The sequence below is a fragment of the Hemibagrus wyckioides genome, linkage group LG15 (genome assembly GCF_019097595.1).
Source record: "Hemibagrus wyckioides isolate EC202008001 linkage group LG15, SWU_Hwy_1.0, whole genome shotgun sequence".
Classification (NCBI taxonomy): domain Eukaryota; kingdom Metazoa; phylum Chordata; class Actinopteri; order Siluriformes; family Bagridae; genus Hemibagrus; species Hemibagrus wyckioides.
This window is the reverse complement of record NC_080724.1, coordinates 12,888,700-12,911,174: the sequence shown is the minus strand read 5'-3', so window position 1 is coordinate 12,911,174 and position 22,475 is coordinate 12,888,700. Positions and strand designations below refer to the sequence as shown.

The following is a 22,475-nucleotide window of genomic DNA, read 5'->3' as shown; positions in this document are numbered from 1 at the left end:
TATTAGGCAGCAAGTGAACATTTTGTCCTCAAAGTTGATGTGTTAGAAGCAGGAAAAATGGACAAGCGTAAGGATTTGAGCGAGTTTGACAAGGGCCAAATTGTGATGGCTAGACCACTGGATCAGAGCATCTCCAAAACTGCAGCTCTTGTGGTGGTGTTGCTGGTCTGCAGTGGTCAGTATCTATCAAAAGTAGTCCAAGCAAGGAACAGTGGTGAACCGGCGACAGGGTCATGGACAGTCAAGGCTCATTGATGCATGTGGGGAGCAAAAACAGGCCTGTGTGACCCGATCCAACAGATGAGCTAGAGGTGCTGAAGAAATTAATACTGGTTCTGATAGAAAGGTGTCAGAATACACAGCGCATGATGGGTCAGGGCTGTTTTGGCAGCAAAAGGGGGACCAACACAATATTAGGCAGGTGGTCATAATGTTATGCCTGGTCAGTGTAAGTTAGTGGCTTGTGTACTCGAGTCTCCTTGTAAAATTAAATTAAATAAAGAGCTGGTTCTAAGAGCCTGTAAGCGTTTGTGAAGCTCGGCTGTAGACGAGTGCAGCACGCTACTGACCCGAAGACACAGAAAACATCTCGCTCCTGGCTTCACGACATTTCCACATCTGAGTGTTGTGTTTTATGTTGCGATGAAGAGACAGAATGAAGGAACACGATAAAGAAATCACAGCAGCCACATGACAGCGAAATTCATCTCACATTGCATTTATTCATGCAAAACTCCAGATGTTTCTCAGAGTTTGCTCCTCTCCCATCAACTCATTACCACTTTCTCTCACATCATCTCCTACCCATCGAGTCCACCATCTTGATTCTGTGCTAGTTTTTAGTTTCCAGCCACGTGGTGATGGAGGAAGTGCTACTGAATGCTGCTTACGTGAAGTGTGTGTGCTGTATGTACTGTAGGTTTGTCTAACCGTCTCACTCTAACAAGACACGTGGTGAACGCTGGACACCACCATCTTTACTGTCCAGATCTCGGTATCCTGATGTAAGCTGCTGTCCCAGATTTTCACATCAGAATTCCATCAGAATCCAAAGCTTTTTTTTTTTTTTAAGGTGTGAATGGAATAATGAGTCAGTGAACCTATAGGTAGGAAGTTTTGGATTAAAAGGACAGACATTGAAAAGGAATGGAACAATCTGCCTACAAGCTGATTTACTGAAACTTCATTCATCTACTACAGACTTTTTTTTTTTTTTTTATATTTTACACGTGACTTTACCTCACAGTATGAACACTACCTCTTGAGCCATATAGAGCACATGATTTGAACTAGACTAGAGAGTGAATACGAGGTAACAGTGATTTAAATCCAGGCACAAGGACATCAGCATGTGAACGTGATCGAGTCTTTTCTCTATTTCTCCTTTAACAAGTCATCTTATTCCTCCAGTGCTGATTATTAACCGAAAACACATTCCTCTGCTCCACAAAGGTTACATGCATCCAGATATCTTTTTTATCACTCTGGTTCTTGGAATAGTTCCTCCCACACACACACACTATTGACTAAGCCCGTGTTTGTCCTCCAGGTGCTTGAACATGTTGGTCGTGTTTCCTCCATGACTGGACACTTTATGGAAGCACATCTTGCAGATTGGTCTTCCGTCCACGTTTATCGTACCGTCCGGATTTTTCAGATATCCGAAATATTCCCAGACGGAGGACCGGACGCTCTTGGACGGAGGGTGAAGGTCGGTGGGTTGGCCTCCTGAGTCCACCCCCAACTTGGAAGCTCTGATAGTGTTCTGGAACGAAAAGTGGACAGTTCTCAAGAAACACAAACACTGTAACCTTGACAACAGTCTTAACAGTGCTAGCGAGCTAGCATCAGCGAGCTATCTAACCTAACTTGGTCTCGGGTTAATTCTTGTCAGTAAGAAAACGACAGTGAAGAGAATTTTAGCTGCTTGTGTGACTTAAAATTATCAAGTTGTTCCACGTTCTGGTCAAAGTCGCAAAAATATACACGATGTTCTTTTTAGTTGTCCAAAATCAGCAATGAAACATTTTTTATTTTTTGTAAATCTCCTGAAACAGCCGCACACACTGCACCCTGATGTTACCTTTAACTCTTCATACACAGAGAAATGGCAGAAATGCAGATGTCTTATCATTTTCCTTCCATCTTGGCTTGAAACTTTTTTGCCGCAGATTCTGCAGACGGGGCATCCGTCCTCTTCTACCACTCCGTCAGCGTTTTTGGGAAGTCCGAAATGTTCCCAGATTGGAGACAGAGGCTGTTTGGATGGCGGGTAAAGTTCTGGGAGATTTTCAGCCAGCACAACTTTCGGCCTTCTGTCTGGGATCTAATGAATGAATGAATGCATGAATAAATAAATGTAGCTAATTTAACTAATTACAATAATCAGCAACGTCATAATCAATGATATTATAACGTTTCTCTGAGTTTTTTCATGTGTTGTTTTGAACAGTAAGAACATATTTATTATAAGTTTAAACCTTGAGATCATCGTAGATGCTTCTGTGATGATCTTTAAGATGTGTGGTCATATTGGCCGTGACTTTCCCCTTATTGGACACTTTTGAAAGGCAGATTTTGCAGATGGGGAAACCTGCGCAGTTGGCCGGACCCTCAGTGTCTCTCAGGTAACCAAAATATTTCCAGACGCCAGACCTCACTCTGTGTTCAGGTGGATAAAGCTCGGGGAGTTCAGTGGCTCCTCCAATGGTGAAGGGGTTTACTTCCCTCTGCAACATCATAACATCATAATCCTGCATGCTGTATGGATTATAAATAAACAGTAGGCTTTAGGTAAAATTCTTCACCTGGACTTCACTGTAGACTGCGTTGTGGTTCTCTTTAAGGTGCTGCATCATGTTCGTCGTCGTCTCGCCTTTAGAAATCAGCTTCCGGAAGCAGAGTTTACAAATCGGCGCTCCGTCTTCCATGAGGTCCCCGTCTGCAGTCTTACGATATCCGAAATACTCCCACAGTTTGGGATTGTACTGGCCGCTGGGAGGATGGAGGTCAGTCGGCAGGGAAAGATCTTCAAACGTCTCGCTCGTAACTGCACTCTAGGAAATTAGATCATTTAACCTATGTTGAATTTTCAGACTAACCAGAGAGAGAAGTCTTTTTTTAACACCGTTTAAGATGAGCTTACGTACCCGGACCTCGTCATAGATGGTTCGGTGATAATCCTTTAAGTGTTTAAACATATTTGTAGTGCACCGTCGCTTAGAAGCCACTTTCTGTTGACACAGTTTGCAGATGGGAAAGTCGTCACAGACGACCGAGCCGTCTGCGTCCTTCAGGTAGCCGAAATACTGCCAGACTGCAGACGTGACGTTCTGAGTTGGTGGGTGGAGCTCCGGTGGTTCGATACCCCACGCTGTTCTGAGTGTGGTGATGGCTTCCTGATGTACAGTCAGACATTAAGAGGTTATCTTAAAAAAATAAATTTATTTTAATTAATTAATTAGCTATACAGGTTCTGTAAGAAATGTTCAGCTACTGTGTAAAACCACCTTAATTTAATACCTAGTTTGTATTTTTAAAAGTAAACACAGCCAACGAAACAAATAGCTATTTAACTGTAGCCACGAGCTAGCTACGTTTAATTTAAACACCATACTTTTTTATAAACTGTAATTATATTAAGCTAACAATCTTGAATATAAAAAAACAAGCTAATACAATTAGGTAGCTTTAAAAAATAATATTTGTAGCATGTAAAAAAAATATTTTCAAACAGTGCCACGTTAGTCTCCTAGTCATCATGTATTTATGAACATTTCACGATGACAACTTATTTATTTATTTCACGTAGCTGTATTCTTACTGATCACATTCACCTGAACTTCGTTATACACCGACTGGTGTTTTTTCCGAAGATGCCTCAGCATGTTGGTGGTCGGCGTCCCGCCCGTTGGGGGTTTGATCATTTTCCGAAGGCAGATTTTACAGACTGGGGCTCCGTCGTCCTTCAGCTCTCCGTCTGCACTTTTCTGATATCCGAAGTGATCCCATAACTTAATGTCGTCTTGCCCACTCGGTGGATAGAGTTCAAAGGGTCTGTAGATGGACTTTTTAGTAATAGCTGGCTAAAAAATGTATAAACACACAACAGTGTTAATAATCTGAAGTAGTCATGTATTTAAAGTGAGATTAATAACGTGTATAAAGCAAGTCCCCACAAAGCATGTGCGAGTTCTGTTCCCATAATGATAAGTACAGTGGAACCTCGCTTAACGAGCATAATTCATTCCCGTATCTTACTTGTAATGCAAAACACTCGTTAAGCAAAACAATTTTCCCCATAGGCAATGTAAAATACGATAATACGCTCCATGCCGAAATAAATACTCAAGAACATTTTATATGTACATAATTAATTTATTCAGTCGAATCACTCGTTATGCGAGTTGCTCGTTAAGCAAGGTTTGACTGTATATGTACACACACATATACACACTATATATATATATATATATATATATATATATATATATATATATATATATATATATATATATATATATATATATATATATATATATATATTATATGCACACACACCATATATATATATATATATATATATATATATATATATATATATATATATATATATATATATATATATATATGGTGTGTGTGTATATAATATATATATATATATATATACACACATACATACATACACACACACACAGGGGTTGGACAATGAAACTGAAACACCTAGTTTTAGACCACAATAATTCATTAGTATGGTGTAGGGCCTCCTTTTGCGGCCAATACAGCATCAATTCGTCTTGGAAATGACAGATACAAGTCCTGCACAGTGGCCAGAGGGATTTTGAGCCATTCTTCTTGCAGAATAGTGGCCAGGTCACTACATGATGCTGGTGGAGGAAAATGTTTCCTGACTCGCTCCTCCAAAACACCCCAAAGTGGCTCAATAATATTTAGATCTGGTGACTGTGCAGGCCATGGGAGATGTTCAACTTCACTTTCATGTTCATCAAACCACTCTGTCACCAGTCTTGCTGTGTGTATTGGTGCATTATCATCCTGATACACAGCACCGCCTTCAGAATACAATGTTTGAACCACTGGGTGCACATGGTCCTCCAGAATTCTTCGGTAGTCCTTGGCAGTGACGCGCCCATCTAGCACAAGTATTGGGCCTAGGGAATGCCATGATATTGCAGCCCAAACCATCACTGATCCACCCCCATGCTTCACTCTGGGCATGCAACAGTCTGGGTGGTATGCTTCTTTGGGGCTTCTCCACACCGTAACTCTCCCGGATGTGGGAAAGACAGTGAAGGTGGACTCAGAGAACAATACATGTTTTACATTGTCCACAGCCCAAGATTTTCGCTGCTGGCACCACTGAAACCGACGTTTGGCATTGGCACGAGTGACTAAAGGTTTGGCTATAGCAGCCCGGCCATGTACATTGACCCTGTGGAGCTCCCGACGGACAGATTTGGTGGAAACAGGAGAGTTGAGGTGCACATTTAATTCTGAAGTGAGTTGGGCAGCTGTGGTTTTATGTTTTTTGGATACAATCCGGGTTAGCACCCGGACATCCCCTTCAGACAGCTTCCTCTTGCGTCCACAGTTACTCCAGTTGGATGTGGTTCGTCCTTCTTGGTGGTATGCTGACATTACCCTGGATACCGTGGCTCTTGATACATCACAAAGACTTGCTGTCTTAGTCACAGATGCGCCAGCGAGACATGCACCAACAATTTGTCCTCTTTTGAACTCTGATATGTCACCCATAATGTTGTGTGCATTGCAATATTTTAAGCAAAACTGTGCTATTACTCTGCTAATTAAACCTTCACACGCTGCTCTTACTGGTGGAATGTGCAATCAATGAAGATTGGCCACCAGGCTGGTCAAATTTAGCCATGAAACCTCCAACACTAAATTGGCCAGTGTTTCAGTTTCATTGTCCAACCCCTGTGTGTGTGTGTGTGTGTGTGTGTGTGTGTGTGTATGTATATGTATATATATATATATATATATATATATATATATATATATATGTATATATATATATATATATATATATATATATATATATATATATGAATGAATGTGTGTGTGTGTGTGTGTGTGTGTGAATTCAGCTTAATTTTCCCTACTACACAAAAGGCATAACCGGCATAACAACAATTGTGTGAATGTGTGTGTGTCCCGGTCCCTATAACAACAATTGTGAGTGTTTGTTTCATTCTTGTTTCCATGAGAACACAATCTTGATCCGTCTCATGACAGTTACATTTGTGCTTGTGTGTATTTGTGTCTGGTTGTATGCTAGTGTGTTAGCTCTATAGAACTTGCATATAACTTTGTCCCCATAATGTCAATACAACATGATTTTGTGTGTGTACATTAGTGCTGTACTTTTAGTCCATAATATGCAGGTGTCTGACTTTAACCCCAATATCGCTATTGTTAAAAGACATTGTGTGTGTAGATTTATGACACCATGTGTGTACTACATACTGAATTTACAAACAGTGAGCTGAACTTTACCTTGACTTCCTTGTACACATCCAGGTGGTAGGCCCTCAGGTGCATGAGCATGTTTGTGGTGCTTCCTCCTTTCGCCATCACTTTCAGCTGACACAGTCTGCACAGAGGGTAGCCGTCACACACCAGAGACCCGTCTGTGTTTTTTGGGTATCCGAAATATTTCCAAACCGGGGACAGGGCTTCTGTCGTGGGGAGATGAAGCTCCACAGGTTCCAGCTCGTTCTCAGTCCTTACAGGATCAAAGGTGGCCTGAAACAGGTCGAGATCAGACTCATTAACATAAAACTGCTCATCAACTAAAGTCTATTAAAATAAATCTAAATACAATTTTCCTATTTGTTGATGTATTTACAGTAGTCCTGATACTCCAGATGTAATGGCAGTTAGTTATCCCTTATACAAGTGAACCTGGAGGTTATCAACATTTCACTGCAACATCGTAAAGATGACCCTCCAGTAAAAATAACAAACACTAAATTCTGTACCTTGATCTCGTTATATGTTGTGCGGTGATAATCTCGGAGGTGTGTGAACATGTTGGTGGTGTTCCCTCCTTTAGCAGAAACTTTCTTCTGACAGAGTTTGCAGATGGGGAAGCCATCACTCAGGACCAACCCCGCCGCATCTCTTGGGTAACCGAAAAACTTCCACACGGCTGATTTCACTTTCCGGGTTGGAGGATGAAGGTCTGACGTGCCTGTGTCCAGCTCCAAGACAAACGAGCTCAGTACTTCCTGTTAGAGGGAAAGACCTGGATAAGATCAAATATGTCCCTGAGAAGCCTCATGTACAATACATCATAATATATGAAATATATATCACAATATACACTGATCAGGCATAACATTTTGAGCAATAAGTGAATAACACTGACTATCTCATCATCATGGCACTTGTTAGTGGATGGGATATATTTGGTAGCAAGTGAACATTTTGTCCTCAAAGTTGATGTGTTAGAAGCAGGAAGAATGGACGACTGGATCAGAGTATCACTAAAATTGCAGCTCTTGTGGGGAGTTCCTGGTCTGCAGTGGTCAGTATCTATCAAAAGTGGTCTAAAGAAGGACCAGTGGTGAACCGGCAACAGGGTCATGGGTGGCCAAGACTCATTGATGCATGTGGGGATCGAAGGCTGGCCCGTGCGGTCCGATCCAACAGACGAGCTACTGTTGCTCAAATTGCTGAAGAAATTAATGCTGGTTCTGATAGAAAGGTGTCAATACACAGTGCATGACGGGTCAGGGCTGTTCCGGCAGCAAAAGGGAGATCATCACAATACTAGGCAGGTGGTCATAAGGTTATGCCTGATCAATGTATGAAACAATAATAATAAAGCAGTAATAATAACGGTTGGAGCTAGGAGGCACTAACACACAAAGCATTTCTTATGGATATCACTACAATACCACTCAATGAAACATCACTTCACCTGGATGAACTGAAATACGTCACACTGCAGAGGGAAAAAATCTATCTAAACTTCTGTCATCTTTAAGATGGAAACAGGGCTATAACTGATGACAAATTCTATGTCGAATCGAGTGTTAAAGGAAAACAAACAACCAAAGAGGACTTTTAAAAGAACAAAACCTGGTCAGTACCTCAGGTTCAGTGTACACAGTGTTGTGGTTCTCTTTAAGGTGCTGCTTCATGTTTCTCGTTGTCTCTCCTCTTGACACTAACTTCCGAAGGCAGAGTTTACAGAATGGCGCTCCGTCCTCTTCCACCGCTCCATCAGAGTTTTTGCGGTATCCGAAATGTTCCCAGAGCGTGGGGTCGCATGGGGTGTTGGGAGGGTGGAGGTCAGCGGCCGAGCGAACGTCCTCAAACACCTCGTTTGTCACTGCAGACTAAGTCAGTGAGTGGGTGAGAGAGACAGAGAGAGAGAGAGGAGTAAAACAGGGATCAGATATTAGCACTCAATAAATGGATTTCGGAATTATAACAAGGTCTAATTACACTTTGATGGAATTTTCCAGTGGGCGTGGCTAATCTAGGGAAAATCAGCTTGGACATTCTGTTTGAAAATGATGATTGTAGCGTGTGGAAGCTAACTGCTCGATACGCACTCGGATTTCACCGTAGACACTCCGGTGACAGTCTTTGAGGTGTTTGAACATGTTGGTGGTGTTTCCTCCTTTAGAAGGCACTTTCTGGTGGCATATTTTACAGATGGGGAAGCCGTCGCAGACCACCGTCCCCTCTGCGTCTTTCAAGTATCCGAAATGTTCCCACACAGAGGATGTGACGTTCTGCGTGGGGGGGTAGAGCTCGAGCTTTTCGTTATTCCATTCAGGTCTCCAGGCTCCGATTGCCTCCTACAGAACAAGAGAAAGAGGATATTAACATGATTAACTTAATTATTAACACAACGAAACAATATTGTGTGCGCATTGAAAATCAAAAGTTTGAGTTTAAATAAAAATGTGTTAACATATGTGTCAATTATAATTATAATTATCTTTTGTATTCATGGACAAAATATATGAAATAGCATTAGAAAATAGAAAATTTCAAATACAAAAGTCCACCAATCAGATGCTGGCATGGTTAGAGGTGCTAATCTCCTCTCATAGTTTTAATGACAGTAAGATGATTTGCTGAGAGCTGCAGCAAGTTTAAAGCTGGTCACCTGAACCTCCTCGTAGACGGACTGGTGGTTCCTCCGCAGGTGCCTCAGCATGCTGGTGGTGAGGTTTGCTCCTCTGGAGGACACTGTGAGTTTCTGAAGGCAGATTTTACACACCGGAGCTCCGTCTTCTTCAACCTCACCCTCCGAGTTTTTAGGATATCCGAAGTGATCCCACAGTCTGATGTCGATCTGGCGGCCGTTGGGTGGACAGAGCTCAAATGGCTTATAAACCCGTTTCTCAACCGCAGGCTGGATAACAGTTTAAATATCAGTCGCTTTTCATCACCACCTTTATAAATGACTAAGAAGCTACAGGAGATACATTGAGAATGTTACCTTGATCTGCTGGTACACGTGCCGATGATTCGCCTTCAGGTGGTGGAACATGTTCCTCGTGTCTCCGTCTTTGGACTCCACTCTCTGTCGACAGACTTTGCAGATGGGGAAGCCGTCGAACACGACCGATCCTTCTGCATCCTTCAGGAACCCAAAATGTTCCCAAACAGGATAGGCATTCTGAGTGGGTGGATGAAGCTCAGGAAGCTCAGGTGTGTATTCTGTCCTTGGGTTACCGAGAGCTTCCTGAGAGAACATCAGCAGGGTCAGTAATCCAGGAAGGAAGATCAATGTAAAAGAAGCCAGTATAGAAAGAAGTCAGAAAGGGAGAAAGGAAGTCATGAACAATGTCAGGAAAGCAAAAAGAGAAGATAATTCTGGGGCTGTGTGGTGTTTTATTTCTCAGTATATCGAACATCACATTGATTCTAAAACACTGAAAGAACCCCAACAAATTAAAGCCGTAACGAAGATCTCCAGTTAACTTATAGTTAACTCGTGAGGTTACATACGGTCACCTCACGAGTTTCACATCAAACATAAAGAGAAAACACACATATAACACCACGTGTACCTGCACTTCAGCGTGCACTCCTTCATGATTCTCCTGTAGGTGTGTCGTCATGTTGGATGTGGACTCCCCATCCCACATCACCTTCACGCCACAAATCTTACAAGCTGGAGCTCCGTCTTCTATCAGGGTCCCATCCGCATTTCTGAGGTATCCGAAATATTCCCATAATTTGGAGTTCTGTCCATCGGGAGCATAGAGAATGGAAGATGTGTGGTCGGGAACGATCTCCTCGGGCCCAGCTGGCTGGAGCAGGAGATGTCAGGAGACTGGAGTTAAATCAGTAGTTAAAGATTTTGTTTAAGACTGTGTATGATGAGGTTCTTACCCTGATTTCATCATAGATGGACTTGTGATGATCTTTGAGATGTTTGAACATGTTGGTGGTGTTTCCTCCTTTAGCTGCTACGTTTAAGTAGCAAATTTTGCATATAGGAAAGCCGTCACAGACCACCGTCCCCTCCGCGTCTTTCAAGTAGCCGAAATATTCCCAGACAGCAGACTTCACCCTGTGAGTCGGCGGGAAAAGGACCGGGGCCACCAGTCCGTCCTCTCCTCTCAAGGAACTAGTAGCCACCTACGATACGATTAAAGATGATTAATCTTTTTAATAGCATTTACGAGAGAAGACAGTTAGACACATGTGAAGCGATTACAGACCTTGATGTCAAAGTACACGGTGTTGTGTTTTTTCCACAGATGCCTGTAGAGGAATTTGGTGCTCTCACCGGGGCAGGAAACTTTAACTCCACAGAGTTTACACGTCGGCTGTCCGTCCACCTGGACCACTCCTTCTGCGTCTTTCAGGTATCCGAAATGCTCCCACACGGGCTCCAGGACGTCTCGCGGTGGGCAGAGGTCTGACAGCGGGCCTGGGTCTCCAGTCTCTCGGGGGGTTTGGTCATCGTTATCGTCGCCGTTCAGCTATAAAGAGCGAGAGACGGAGTGTGAATGATGACCCAACATCCCCAACACCTACACCAGGAAACAAGCCAGATAACCAAATGCCTTCTATAATGATAGAAATTTTAAGAAAATTGCACATTAATTAAATGAGCAGATTCTCTCCTGAAGCTACAACAGAACTTACTAAATGTTATTTCACAATATTTTCACCATCTTCCCCTGACAAGTCTTTCTTACAGATTTCCAGGATTGTAGCTGAGCTATAAAGAGAACAGATGAGGCATGTTACCCTCATTTCTGCAAACTCGGTGGTGTGGTATCTCTGGAGATGGACCATCATGTTGGTGGTGCATCCTCTTGGAGTGCTGACCTTTCTCAGGCACAGTTTACAGACCGGGAAGCCATCTGGCACGACCACACCCTTAGAGTTCCTCAGATATCCAAAATGTTTCCAGACGCCAGATTTCAGAGCCATTTTGGGCGGGTACAGCTCGTCTGGGTTGGCCTGAATGGGAGGGGCTCGGCTTCTCTCTTTATAAGGCCTGTACCTGCGCCATCCGGTCCTGGACTTTAGCTCCTCAAATAAGGAGTCATGGTAGAACTTCAGGTGGCGCAGCATATTGGATAAAATGCCCTGCTTGGAGACGATGGACTGCCGGCAGGCTTTACACTTGGGACGCTCGTTCTCCTCGATCACCCCATCTGTGTTTTTGGGGTAGCCAAAATAATCCCAGACAGGGGACAGGGGGACGATGCTGGGGGGAAACAGCTCAGGAAGGTCGTACACCTCCTCTGAGCGACTTGGAGGCAATGTTTCATTGGCCAGCTATATAAATACAAATATAAAAATAAAATAAAAAGACATTTGGTATTAGATCACATCGAGGTCTCCAACACAACTCAGCACAGTGAGCAGTAGATTTACCTTCACTTCTTCATACTCAGCCTGGTGGTGACGCCGCAGGTGGTTCAGCATGTTTGATGTGGTTCCGTCTTTAGCTGCGACTCTCCGATGGCACATTTTACACAGTGGGAATCCATCCTCTTTTAACTCGCCCTCTGTGCTTTTAATAAATCCAAAATATTTCCAAACAGGTGAGTTTCTGCGTTTTACAGGAGGATGCAGCTCTGTGACCTCAGACAGGTCCAGCCTCTGCTCCGCTCCTGCAGGAACCATCGCGTGCTGCAACAGGAACCCATTCAGTCCAAAAGAATAGATAATAAAGAATAAAATGTGATTCTTATCAAACAAAAATAACGAGAACCAATGGGCTAAAAGGTTAGAGGTCAGGCCTCAGCGTTTACCTTCAGCTCTGCGTACACGGCTTGGTGATGGTGCTGCAGGTGGCTGTACATGTTGGAGGTGTTTCCGTCCTTGGATGCGACGACCTGATGGCACAGTCTGCAGATGGGGAAGCCATTCTCCTCCAGCACACCGTCACTGTTCATGACGAAGCCAAACAGCTTCCACACGGCCGATTTGCGAGGTGTTGTGGGCGGGTAAAGTTTAATCGGCTCATCTCCTTCAGGTAACGTTATTATGAGACCAGCAGACTGCATGGAGAGAGAGAGAGAGAGAAACAATATATTACTTATGTTATAAAACATGAGGAGGTGTGGCCTGTGTAGGGTCAGTGAAAGAGGTGTGGCCTGTGTAAGTCTTGGTAAAGGAGATATCTATCACTATCAGTGTCAGTGGCCTCTATCTGTATTAGTAAAGGAGGTGTGGCCTCTGTCAATCCCAGTGAAGTAGGCATGGCCTCTCACTCCAAGCTAAGCTAGTTTTTGTTGCCTTAATAAAGACTGAAATACAGCGGTGTAAATGTCTTGTCCTGCTCAGATGGCCGCAGAGGTAACTCCTACCTTAGTGAGCGGACACACGATCTGATGCTGGCTCTGCAGATGATGCCTCATGTTGCTGGTGCTGCCTGAAGATCCTGCAGTGAGCTTCCAGCCGCAGATCTTACAGCTAGGCCTTCTGTCCTCGTCGTAATGGAAGTACTGCCACACGGCCGACCGGACCTGCCTCTTCCGCCTTGGAGTGACCGGAACTCTGTGCTCAGTGTAGTCTGCATCGCCGTCATCATCGTCCTCGTTTTCTTCCTCGCTCGGTTTCTCCACACTGCACCAGTCGGCCGTCAGGTTCTGCTCATCCAACTCCACCTTCATGTCTGAATCAGACGAGTCCAAGTCGAGCCACAGGGCGTCTGCTCTCTGAGACACAAACACACAAGAGTGACCGAAGCAGCCCCAGGGGCCTAATCATAAGGATTATGTGGCCTACACAGTGCATAGGGCATGTGGTTTGGGACACACCCACAATAAGATGATGCTGGTCTTTATGTAGTGACTAGGGCATGTGGATTAGGACACACCCGGAGTTGGTGTTTATGTAGTGAACAGGGTGTGTAGTGTGAGATGTTAAATGAGACACAGTCGTACCTTGGCCTCTCTGTAGGCGAAGGCATGATTTTCCTGCAGGTGGCGCAGCATGTTGGATGTGTTTCCTCTCTTACACGCCACCTTTAGCTGGCACAGTTTACAGGTCGGGAAGCCGTAATCCTCCAGCTCGCCTTCTGGGTTTATAAAATACTCAAAGTATTCCCAGACTCCGGAGCGAGCCGTCTTGTGCGAGGGGAAGTCCCAGAGCGTGGATTTGGCGCATTTCTCTGGAGGGGAGAGGTCAGGAGGCTCGTCCGTGTCGTCCGTTTCCTCCGTCGTTTTCAGCTAGAACACAAGACCGTACAGAGAGTGGGTTTTATTACAGAAGTAAAACTGGGGTCAGAAGATGAACCAACACCACCACCATCTCCTCCTGCCTCCACATACCAGCGTGATCAGGTGACAGCGTGAACTAAAAAAAACACCATCCAGTGCTCAGGTACCTCCAACACCAAACGGGTCCAAATAAACAAACAAACAAAAAAAAACAGCATTACCTTTCACATACACAGCCGCAGCTCCTCGTGTCCAGCAGGTCAAATCCATGTGTTTTTGTCTTTTTTATCTTGTTAACATTCACCCTGCACCACTCGCTCTTCTAAACACACACCGATTTTATTCCTGATCAAAGCGAAACATCCTGAAACTCCTCCTTCACCTCACTGATGTTACTGTCTGCCATTTAGTTTCACACCAACAAGCAGCTACCAGTTTAACCTTCAGCTCAAACCACACCCACTCCAGTTTTCACAATCCTATAGAGTTAAAATGATCTGCAGATGAAGCGAATTCTGTTAGGAATTAGTGTAGAATTTTTGTGTGGACTTTCAAAAAATTTTCATTTCTTGGTTATTTTTTTTTAATGTTTAATAAATGAGGTACACCAGGACATCCTCAAACACACACACTACAAATACACAAACATCTAAGAGTGAATAAAATAAACAAATACATTTAGATTACAAATAATTAATTATGTGAATTTAGTATTTTTAAAAATATTTAAAATCCTAAGTAATTAATGGTTAATTAAGAATATTTTTAATTATTATTGGGTGCTTCAGCAAAGCCTTTAAATCCAGATGAAATATGTATTTTTGTGAAGGAAAATTATGGAAAAATTAAACCTCTGAAAATCAGGAATTAACTGGATAAACTTAGTGTACAGGACCTGAGATGAAAGCGATGAGTCTCAGCGTGATGATGATGACAGCAGTGTGTGTGTGTGTGTGTGTGTGTGTACACGGAGGTGTTGTGTGTCGGTGTGAAACCGGATCTTTACCCCAGACTGAGCCGCTGGATCTCTGCGGTGTCTCAGCCGAGTTTGCTTCGCTCGCTTCCTGCGTCCTCTCCGGCGTCTCTGAGGAGAAACGATTACTTCATCCTGACCTGTGAGAAACAAACAGACGAGAAGAAGAGAAATGAAATATTTTTGATATATATATTACACCCAGACTGATGCAGCTGAATATTCTTTCATATGATATAAAATGAAAAATAAAATGCACTTATTATTAATTGGATCTAATTAACAGACCACAGTGAAATAACACAAAGCCTACATCATCATTTACAATTTTTTTGTCACTTGTTTCCCTGAGATCTTCCTGAAAAGTTTCTTTATTTTTAAATAAACTAATTTACATTGACTGATTTGATTTCAAACATCTTCATGTGAGAGCTGTAGCTCTAGACTATCGCCACCTAGTGGATGTGTTTTGAACTGCAGTGAGAAACACGTTTAAATGTTTCAGTGATCTATGTAATGTAAACACATTTTTTAAGGGGTTTGATATTCAGAGACACTGATAAATAAAATATCTCACAAATATCTCATATCTGTTGTAACTTCTGTTACTCTGTAGTTTCCCTCCGGATCAATGAGATAAATGTGACAGGATGCTTTGGGTTCTGGTTGCAGCTTCACTGCATGCATTATGGATATCTACATTTCCTGCAGTGTGACTGATAACAGGAGCACGCCGCTCATCAACCTGACACACGCAAACCGACTGAACACAGCAGCCGTTAGAGCTAGAAATCGATGTAATTGATGTGCTTGGAGAGAGACTTTAACACGTGCTCCATCACAGCACTGTTGAGTTCTGGGCTCTGATTGGAGGTCATGTAACAGAAGACTTCTATCGTGGACCATATCAGTCCATAGGATTAGAAGCAAATAGAAATGGATAAAAAAAGTATGATGTGTCGCTCTTTAATGATTAACAATCACCATCATCATCAAAGATCATCAAAGGTTTAAAGATGTCAGTCATGCAAATGACCCAACGGTAAAGATGATGTATGCAAATGATGTTGCGTGTGTTTTTGCATATGCAAAATAGGCAGAGTGACAGCACTCACACACAGAAGCTTGGTTTTTTTTGTTCATTTAGAAAATATACTGCACGCACACACACACACACACAATCACACACACTCTCTCTCTCTCCCTCTCTCCCCCCCTGTGCACTGTGAGAAAGGGTGTGTGTGTGTTAGTTCGGGGTGATGTACCCGGAGCACAGGGCCAGCAGGCCGGGGGTGTGTGTGACAGCGGCCGCGGTCTCTCCTCCTCTCCGTCCTCCGAGGAGTCCAGCGGGGCGAACAGGCTGATCTCCAGCGCTGACCCGCACCCTGATGACCGCTCGCTCCTCTCCGCTTCCTGTCCGTCTCTTTCATCTTCCAGCTTCACCACGACAAACGGATCCCCGGAGACGCTTTTCTCTTCCTCCTCCTCTTTCAGCACATCCTCCTCTTCCTCCTCCTCGGTGTGGGGAAAACTTTGGAAAAACATCGCTTTCTCCGGTCCTCCTTTCATTCTCTTTCCAATTTTCTTTTTATCGCGGTGTCGGTTTTCAAATTCATTCACAGCCTATAAACAACATTTTAATGTTTATCATGCTCGCTGTGTGCAAACAAAAAGACAGGAATAAACGCTTAATTCCTACGGCTAGTAATGGCTTCTTGCTAGCTTTATATCACCACCGCGATATCTCGCTTCAGTGGGCGGGTCCTCTTTCACCGGAAGTCACCTGCTAAGCTATAAATGGCTGTTACTTCCGTATTGGTATTAATGGCGCCTATTTCACTAGAGCCTACATTATTCATCACTAAAATAAGGGACTTCTGATACAGTAAACTGACCAAAACAAACATCACTCCACTGGGGGCGTGTCTCAAACCGCATATCCTATTCACTTTATAGTGCACATAAACACCATCAGCACCCCAATGTGGGCGTGTCCCAGACAACACACGTTATTCACTATACAGTGCGCTTAAACACCATCGTCACTCCCCTAGGGGCGTGTCCCAAACCACATATTTTATTCACTAGACAGTGCACATAAACACCATCATCACTCCACTGTGGGCGTGTCCCAAACAGCACACGCTGTCCACTGCCCTACACACTTTCAGACTTTGCTCCGAAAAGTCCATTAGTCCACTACATAGGGATTTCAGTGAGGATTGAAACGTGACCTATTTATGGTAGCGGCATGAAGGGATCGTCTAACGATTACAAAGGCTGAAGCATTGTACTTCCTTATTACTAACCGACAAAAGAAAAGTTCTTGGTGCCTGGGCAGAATGCTTGTGTGTAATCACTTATATCACTTAATTGTATTAAAAAAGACAAAAAATATTGGTTTAAAAGTTGTGGATCCTAGTCACATCACAAGCTCATATTTAACCCCGCCCCTAAATCACCACTGAGAAACTCATCAAGCATAAAATATTTCGTATTTCTTGTGCTTAAGGTGGAATATTTTATTTTCCTAAAACATGAACATCTTGTAGTTCATGTACAGACATTTCCTTAGATGACAAATTGATTAACTTTGAAAATAAACTTTATTTTTCTTTAATTTTGTCATCTACTGATGTTATGCTTATTCTCTGTTCTCCAAATGTAAACAAATAGTTAATCATCTTTTGAAAGAGAAACATGCACCGCTACAATTTCATATATAAATGTGTGATTTTTAAATACCAAATATCATGGTGGGAAATATATTTAAAACCTATTACATATTTAACCTATGAAATACATCATAAAATGAAACAAACAAACAAACAAATAATCAAACAAACCCTTAATAGCGCCTACAGATGACTTTTATTTTGGATTCTCATTAGTCAGGTCTGACTCCATTCGCTGTTCCTCTGAGCTAAAAGGGAGACACGTTCGTCCACTTTGAAACAATTTCGCGGCAAAATGCATATTTCAGAGATCCCCAGGTGAGATGGATAATTAATTTAACATTATTAGCCGTCTATACATATCTCTGAAACCGTATTTAACTTTAAATTCGCAGCGTTTTCCTTCGTTTACTGCTCAAGGGTATGAGTGGCCTCCGGAAGGCGGAAGCGTCCACTTTGCGCAGAATCGTTAAAAAAAGAAAACGTTAATGATGTTGGCGCGCGTGCACTCTGCGGGTATCAGGGAGCTGTGTGCGTAAATTTGACGCATCCACACAAAAAAATCACAGCTGCATTCGTATAATAATGTAACTAAATAGTGATAAAGTAAGGGCTGTGTCCCAAATCGCTTACTTCCATACTAAATAGCATGCTCGGTAGTGCTCCACTTACCTGTGGGAATAATAGTGACCTATTTTTTGTGCTGTTTTAGCATTGCTGATTTGGGATGCCACCTAGCGATTCAACTAAAAAAACATTATACATAATTCTACCCATTTAAGTTATATTCCACACATTCAATTAGAAAATGTCTTTCCCAAACTCTCTGTACTCTCTACATGACCACTTATTTAAGTTTTAAGTGTCCTATTTTTTATGATCTGTGTAGTGCACTACACGTTCATATATATATATATATATATATATATATATATGTATATATGTATGTATGTATGTATGTATGTGTGTATATATATATATATATATATATATATATGTATGTATGTATGTGTGTGTATATATATATATATATATGTATGTGTATATATATGTATGTGTATATATGTATGTGTATATATATATGTGTATATATGTATATATATATATAAAGTGTACCTAAATGTATACACTACTCACAAAAAGTTAAGGATATTTGGCTTTTGGGTGAAATTTATGGAAGTTCACGCTACAGTGATATTATATCATGAAAGTAGGGCATTTAAGTAGAAGCATGCAATGGTGTGGGTATACCACAACAAAAAATGTCAATGTCTCAATAATTTGTCATGTGCCCTTGACCATCAATTACAGCTTGACAACATCTCATGTTGTTCACAAGTCGACTTATTGTCTGCTGAGGCATGGCGTTCCACTCTTCTTGAAGGGCAGTCCTCAGGTCATTGAGGTTCTGGGGTGCAGGGTTATGAGCCTCTACATGGGGACTCAGCTGATCCCATAGGTTTTCTATGGGATTCAGGTCTGGAGAAAGTGCAGGCCACTCCATTTGAGGTACCCCAGCCTCCAGCAGCCGTTCCCTAATGATGCGACCTTGATGAGCTGGAGCATTGTCATCCATGAAGATGAAATTAGGCCTGTGTTGTTCATGCAGGGGCATAATGACTGGATTAATGATGTTATTCAGGTAGTATTGGCTTGTCACTGTACCATTCACAAGATGTAGGGCAGATCTGTATTGAGTAGACACACCTGCCCAGACTGTAACACCACCACCACCAAAGGCTCGTCTGGTGACAACAGTGGCTGATGCATAGCGCTCTCCTTGACGTCTCCATGATGTCAAAATGTGAACAGCATGATGAAGAGGACTGATTAAATACCAATTCTAATTGAACCAGAAAATTTATTGGTCGATTCATGGATCAAACACCAGTTGTGAATTTTGCCGTTAAGCACCTTGTTAGAGAACAGCAAGTTATGCAAAAAGTACTGAAACACTGAACAGTTGGACATGTGCATTCAAAAGTGAAGGTCAAATTAAGTTCACCTGTAAAGGTTATAGTGCATTTTAGGTGCATCCTGAAATTTCACCTGAAAGCCGAATATCCTTAACTTTTTGTGAGTAGTGTATAAAGTGTATATATAAGTGACCCTATGTAGTGCAGTGCATGTCCAAAGAGAGGGGCAGTACATGTGTTATACACAGGGAGTCTAATAGAGCCTATCAAGTGCGCTATAAAAATGTACTACATAGGGTTTAAAACAAAAGCTTGTACAGATAATGCTTTGCTTAATGTTCGGATAAAGTGTGTGTGTTTTCAGCAGTTGCAGACAGATGGAGGCAGTGTTTACTAGCGCCTCTACTGGTCTGGAGGGCTTTAAGGCTCATGCTGTGTTTCAGGAGATTGCTAAAAAGCTGGAGGAGGTACGAGTCCTGAGATATGTGTGTGTGTGTGTGTGAGAGACACAGAGAGAGGAAAAATACACAAACACACACACTAATAACGTGTGTGTGTGTACAGGAAGGTGATAAGTACGTGAAGAAGATTGGAGGTGTGTTTGCTTTCAAAGTAAAGGACGGCCCGGACAGCAGAGAGGCCACTTGGATCGTAAACGTGCGTGATGGAAAGGGCTGCGTCCACAACGACACCTGTGAGTGAATCCTGGATTCTGATTGGTCAGAAGGTGTTGATTTATTCTCTATAACAGCAGCTCTGACAGTAGAGGAGCTGCACATCACAGCTGTATATTAATGCACTCTAATACATTACCATTTTTATAGCAACAGCTCATTTGTGGTAACATAATGAGCTGTGATTAATTTCGTATTTTATTAACTTGAAGTGGGAGGACGTGTTATTTGCATTAATCTGAGATCGAACGAGGACTTAGTAACGTGACACAAATATCATATGAAGGCGTTTGTATAGAAAGTGATATTGATCCTGAGAAAAACTACTTACCCTCTGCTCTATTGTTCTTTCCTTGTTTCAGCTAAGAAGGTGGACTGTACCATCTTGATGTCGGATTCTGACCTGTTGGCCCTTATGACGGGGAAGATAAACCCCCAAACTGTGAGATCATTAAAGTGTTTAATAGTCATTGGACACTTAGAAATGTCTTAACAAAAACTTTTTTTCTGCTACAAATCAGTCAGGTCCTTCTCCATATTAAACCCTGGATTTCTGCTCTGTCACACTTGTGCAGGCGTTCTTCCAGGGAAAGTTGAAGATCACAGGGAACATGGGAATGGCCATGAAGCTCCAGAACCTGCAGCTACAACCAGGCAAAGCCAAGCTGTGAGACTCTGCCCACACAGCCCCTCCGGTACCCTCCGTCAGCGCCACTCCAACTGGGACAGAGTCGCGTCTCCTTTTTCTGTGCTTTAGCCTTCAGACCTGTGTGTAGAGCAGAACCTAGAGGACGTAGCTGATCTACAAATCACTAAACCCAAGATCAGCACCACGCGACACCTGAAATACCCCCACCTCAACACCTGAAATACCCCCACCTCAACACCTGAAATACCCCCACCTCAACACCTGAAATACCCCCACCTCAACACCTGAAATACCCCCACCTCAACACCTGAAATACCCCCACCTCAACACCTGAAATACCCCCACCTCAACACCTGAAATACCTCCACCTCAACACCTGAAATACCTCCACGTCAACACCTGAAACACTCCCACGTCAACACTTGAAACACTCCCACGTCAACACTTGAAACACTCCCACGTCAACACTTGAAACACTCCCACGTTAACACTTGAAACACTCCCACGTCAACACTTGAAACACTCCCACGTCAACACTTGAAACACTCCCACGTCAACACTTGAAACACTCCCACGTCAACACTTGAAACACTCCCACGTCAACACTTGAAACACTCCCACGTCAACACTTGAAACACTCCCACCTCAACACCTGAAATACTCCCACCTCAACACCTGAAATACTCCCACCTCAACACCTGAAATACCCCCACTTCCATGCAAAACACGTCCCTGCCTCCACACCTGAAATACTCCCACGTCAACATCTGAAATACACCCACTTCCATGCGTGACACATCCCTGCCTCCACACCTGAAATATCCCCACCTCCACACCCTACATTTTCCCCCTCAACACCCGAAGACACGTTCCGAGATAACACTGGATCATTTCAAGTGGTGAAATTACACATTATTTGAAAAATTATGTAGTACTCTAACTTTTCTAATTAAAAAAAACAAAATTTCAGGAGTTTAGTAGTTCTTTCTGACTCTGTAACACTAAGAACGTCCTGATTCATAACGATAATCCCGTCGTTTGATCCAAGGACGTAGGAAATGCCTTTTTATTTTGACATACGTCCTTTTGCGGTGTGTCACAAGGTCAAGAGGGGCAGAGCTTAACGTTACACATGACCACACCACAATACATCACATAACACAATATTAATTCCTAGCATGAACTGGTGAAACTCATGAATAAATAATGAGCAGCTGTTGCTTTACCCAATCACAGTGTAAGAAAACCTTTCAGAACATTTTGAACACATTATTATCCCAACACAAGGCTAGCTGTGGACTCAGTATCACATTAGTGTAGACAGCTAGTGCATGTTCGCCATGTTACCTGCATTAAAGCTAGCTAGCTAAATACATGTCTGGTTAAAGTGCAGCTAGCTGGCTAGTTTAGCTAAATTTCTACACTGCTATTAAGTTATTAACCAGAATTTTATACTGAAGTAAAGAAATGAATAGAAAAGTTAGGGCTGAGTGACATCATGTGATACATCATGTGATCAAATGTAACTTAATCACCGCCTCTTCTTGGTCCTCGGAGATCTGAAACTTAACAAAATAACGTGACCTAGAGTGTGTGTGTGTGTGTGTTTAGGGTTTAATAAAAGTGATGATAATATAGCAATCTGAATAAACTTCAGATATGTATGTGAGTGTGTAAAACCACAGCCTTGTATACAATTTGTACTAAATAAAATATTTCACATTAACACACATTAGTCGGAGCCATTTATTTATTATTTATTTTTAAACCAATTGAATTTGTGTTCAGTTTCTCCAGGTCGAATTTTTATTTTTATTAAAGTGTGATGATATATATCTATCTGTCTAGGGTTGCAAAATGGGTGGAAATTTTCCATGGGAACTTCATC

At 42.5% G+C, this 22,475-nt stretch overlaps 2 protein-coding genes across 6 annotated transcripts; one reads left to right on the top strand and one right to left on the bottom strand.

The window, feature by feature from the left end:
* Nucleotides 1–154: 154 nt before the first annotated feature.
* Nucleotides 155–16,536, bottom strand: LOC131365993 (uncharacterized). 3 transcript variants are annotated; one of them, XM_058410035.1, is made up of 22 exons: nt 15,939–16,521; nt 14,707–14,813; nt 13,425–13,709; nt 12,846–13,196; nt 12,288–12,536; nt 11,908–12,165; nt 11,272–11,808; nt 10,737–11,000; nt 10,405–10,653; nt 10,080–10,322; nt 9,506–9,751; nt 9,170–9,418; nt 8,607–8,855; nt 8,139–8,387; nt 7,023–7,271; nt 6,538–6,786; nt 3,837–4,085; nt 3,156–3,398; nt 2,808–3,056; nt 2,481–2,729; nt 2,084–2,326; nt 155–1,765 (listed from the first exon to the last, which is right to left on the bottom strand). In XM_058410035.1, exons 1-22 carry the CDS (start codon nt 16,240–16,242, stop codon nt 1,520–1,522), a joined length of 5,817 nt encoding a protein of 1,938 aa, XP_058266018.1. In that variant the 5' UTR covers nt 16,243–16,521; the 3' UTR covers nt 155–1,519. The 3 variants fall into 3 exon arrangements, with proteins under 3 accessions (XP_058266018.1, XP_058266017.1, XP_058266019.1); XM_058410034.1 differs by having other exon boundaries at nt 635–1,765; nt 3,150–3,398; nt 15,939–16,517; XM_058410036.1 differs by lacking the exons at nt 155–1,765; nt 2,084–2,326; nt 2,481–2,729; nt 2,808–3,056 and having other exon boundaries at nt 3,256–3,428; nt 15,939–16,536.
* Nucleotides 16,537–17,537: 1,001 nt separating this feature from the next.
* On the top strand, nt 17,538–22,315 carry scp2b (sterol carrier protein 2b). 3 transcript variants are annotated; one of them, XM_058410045.1, is made up of 5 exons: nt 17,538–17,666; nt 19,614–19,731; nt 19,829–19,958; nt 20,301–20,380; nt 20,514–22,315. In XM_058410045.1, the coding sequence occupies exons 1-5, from the start codon at nt 17,644–17,646 to the stop codon at nt 20,607–20,609; spliced, it is 447 nt and encodes a 148-aa protein (XP_058266028.1). In that variant the 5' UTR covers nt 17,538–17,643; the 3' UTR covers nt 20,610–22,315. The 3 variants fall into 3 exon arrangements, with proteins under 3 accessions (XP_058266028.1, XP_058266032.1, XP_058266031.1); XM_058410049.1 differs by having other exon boundaries at nt 17,540–17,666; nt 19,632–19,731; XM_058410048.1 differs by having other exon boundaries at nt 17,542–17,666; nt 19,629–19,731.
* The last annotated feature ends 160 nt before the right edge of the window (nt 22,316–22,475 follow it).

Excerpts from the sequence above, each read along its gene's own strand:
- LOC131365993 (XM_058410034.1), bottom strand. The coding sequence starts at position 16,242 with ATGAAAGGAGGACCGGAGAAAGCGATGTTTTTCCAAAGTTTTCCCCAC. Across the intron at positions 8,388-8,606 it reads GTGTCTACGGTGAAATCCGA|TCTGCAGTGACAAACGAGGT; the intron begins GTGCGTATCGAG and ends TCACTGACTTAG. Across the intron at positions 3,057-3,149 it reads CCATCTATGACGAGGTCCGG|AGTGCAGTTACGAGCGAGAC; the intron begins GTACGTAAGCTC and ends CTAATTTCCTAG.
- scp2b (XM_058410045.1), top strand. The coding sequence starts at position 17,644 with ATGCATATTTCAGAGATCCCCAG. Across the intron at positions 19,959-20,300 it reads CTGCGTCCACAACGACACCT|CTAAGAAGGTGGACTGTACC; the intron begins GTGAGTGAATCC and ends TCCTTGTTTCAG. Across the intron at positions 20,381-20,513 it reads GGAAGATAAACCCCCAAACT|GCGTTCTTCCAGGGAAAGTT; the intron begins GTGAGATCATTA and ends ACACTTGTGCAG.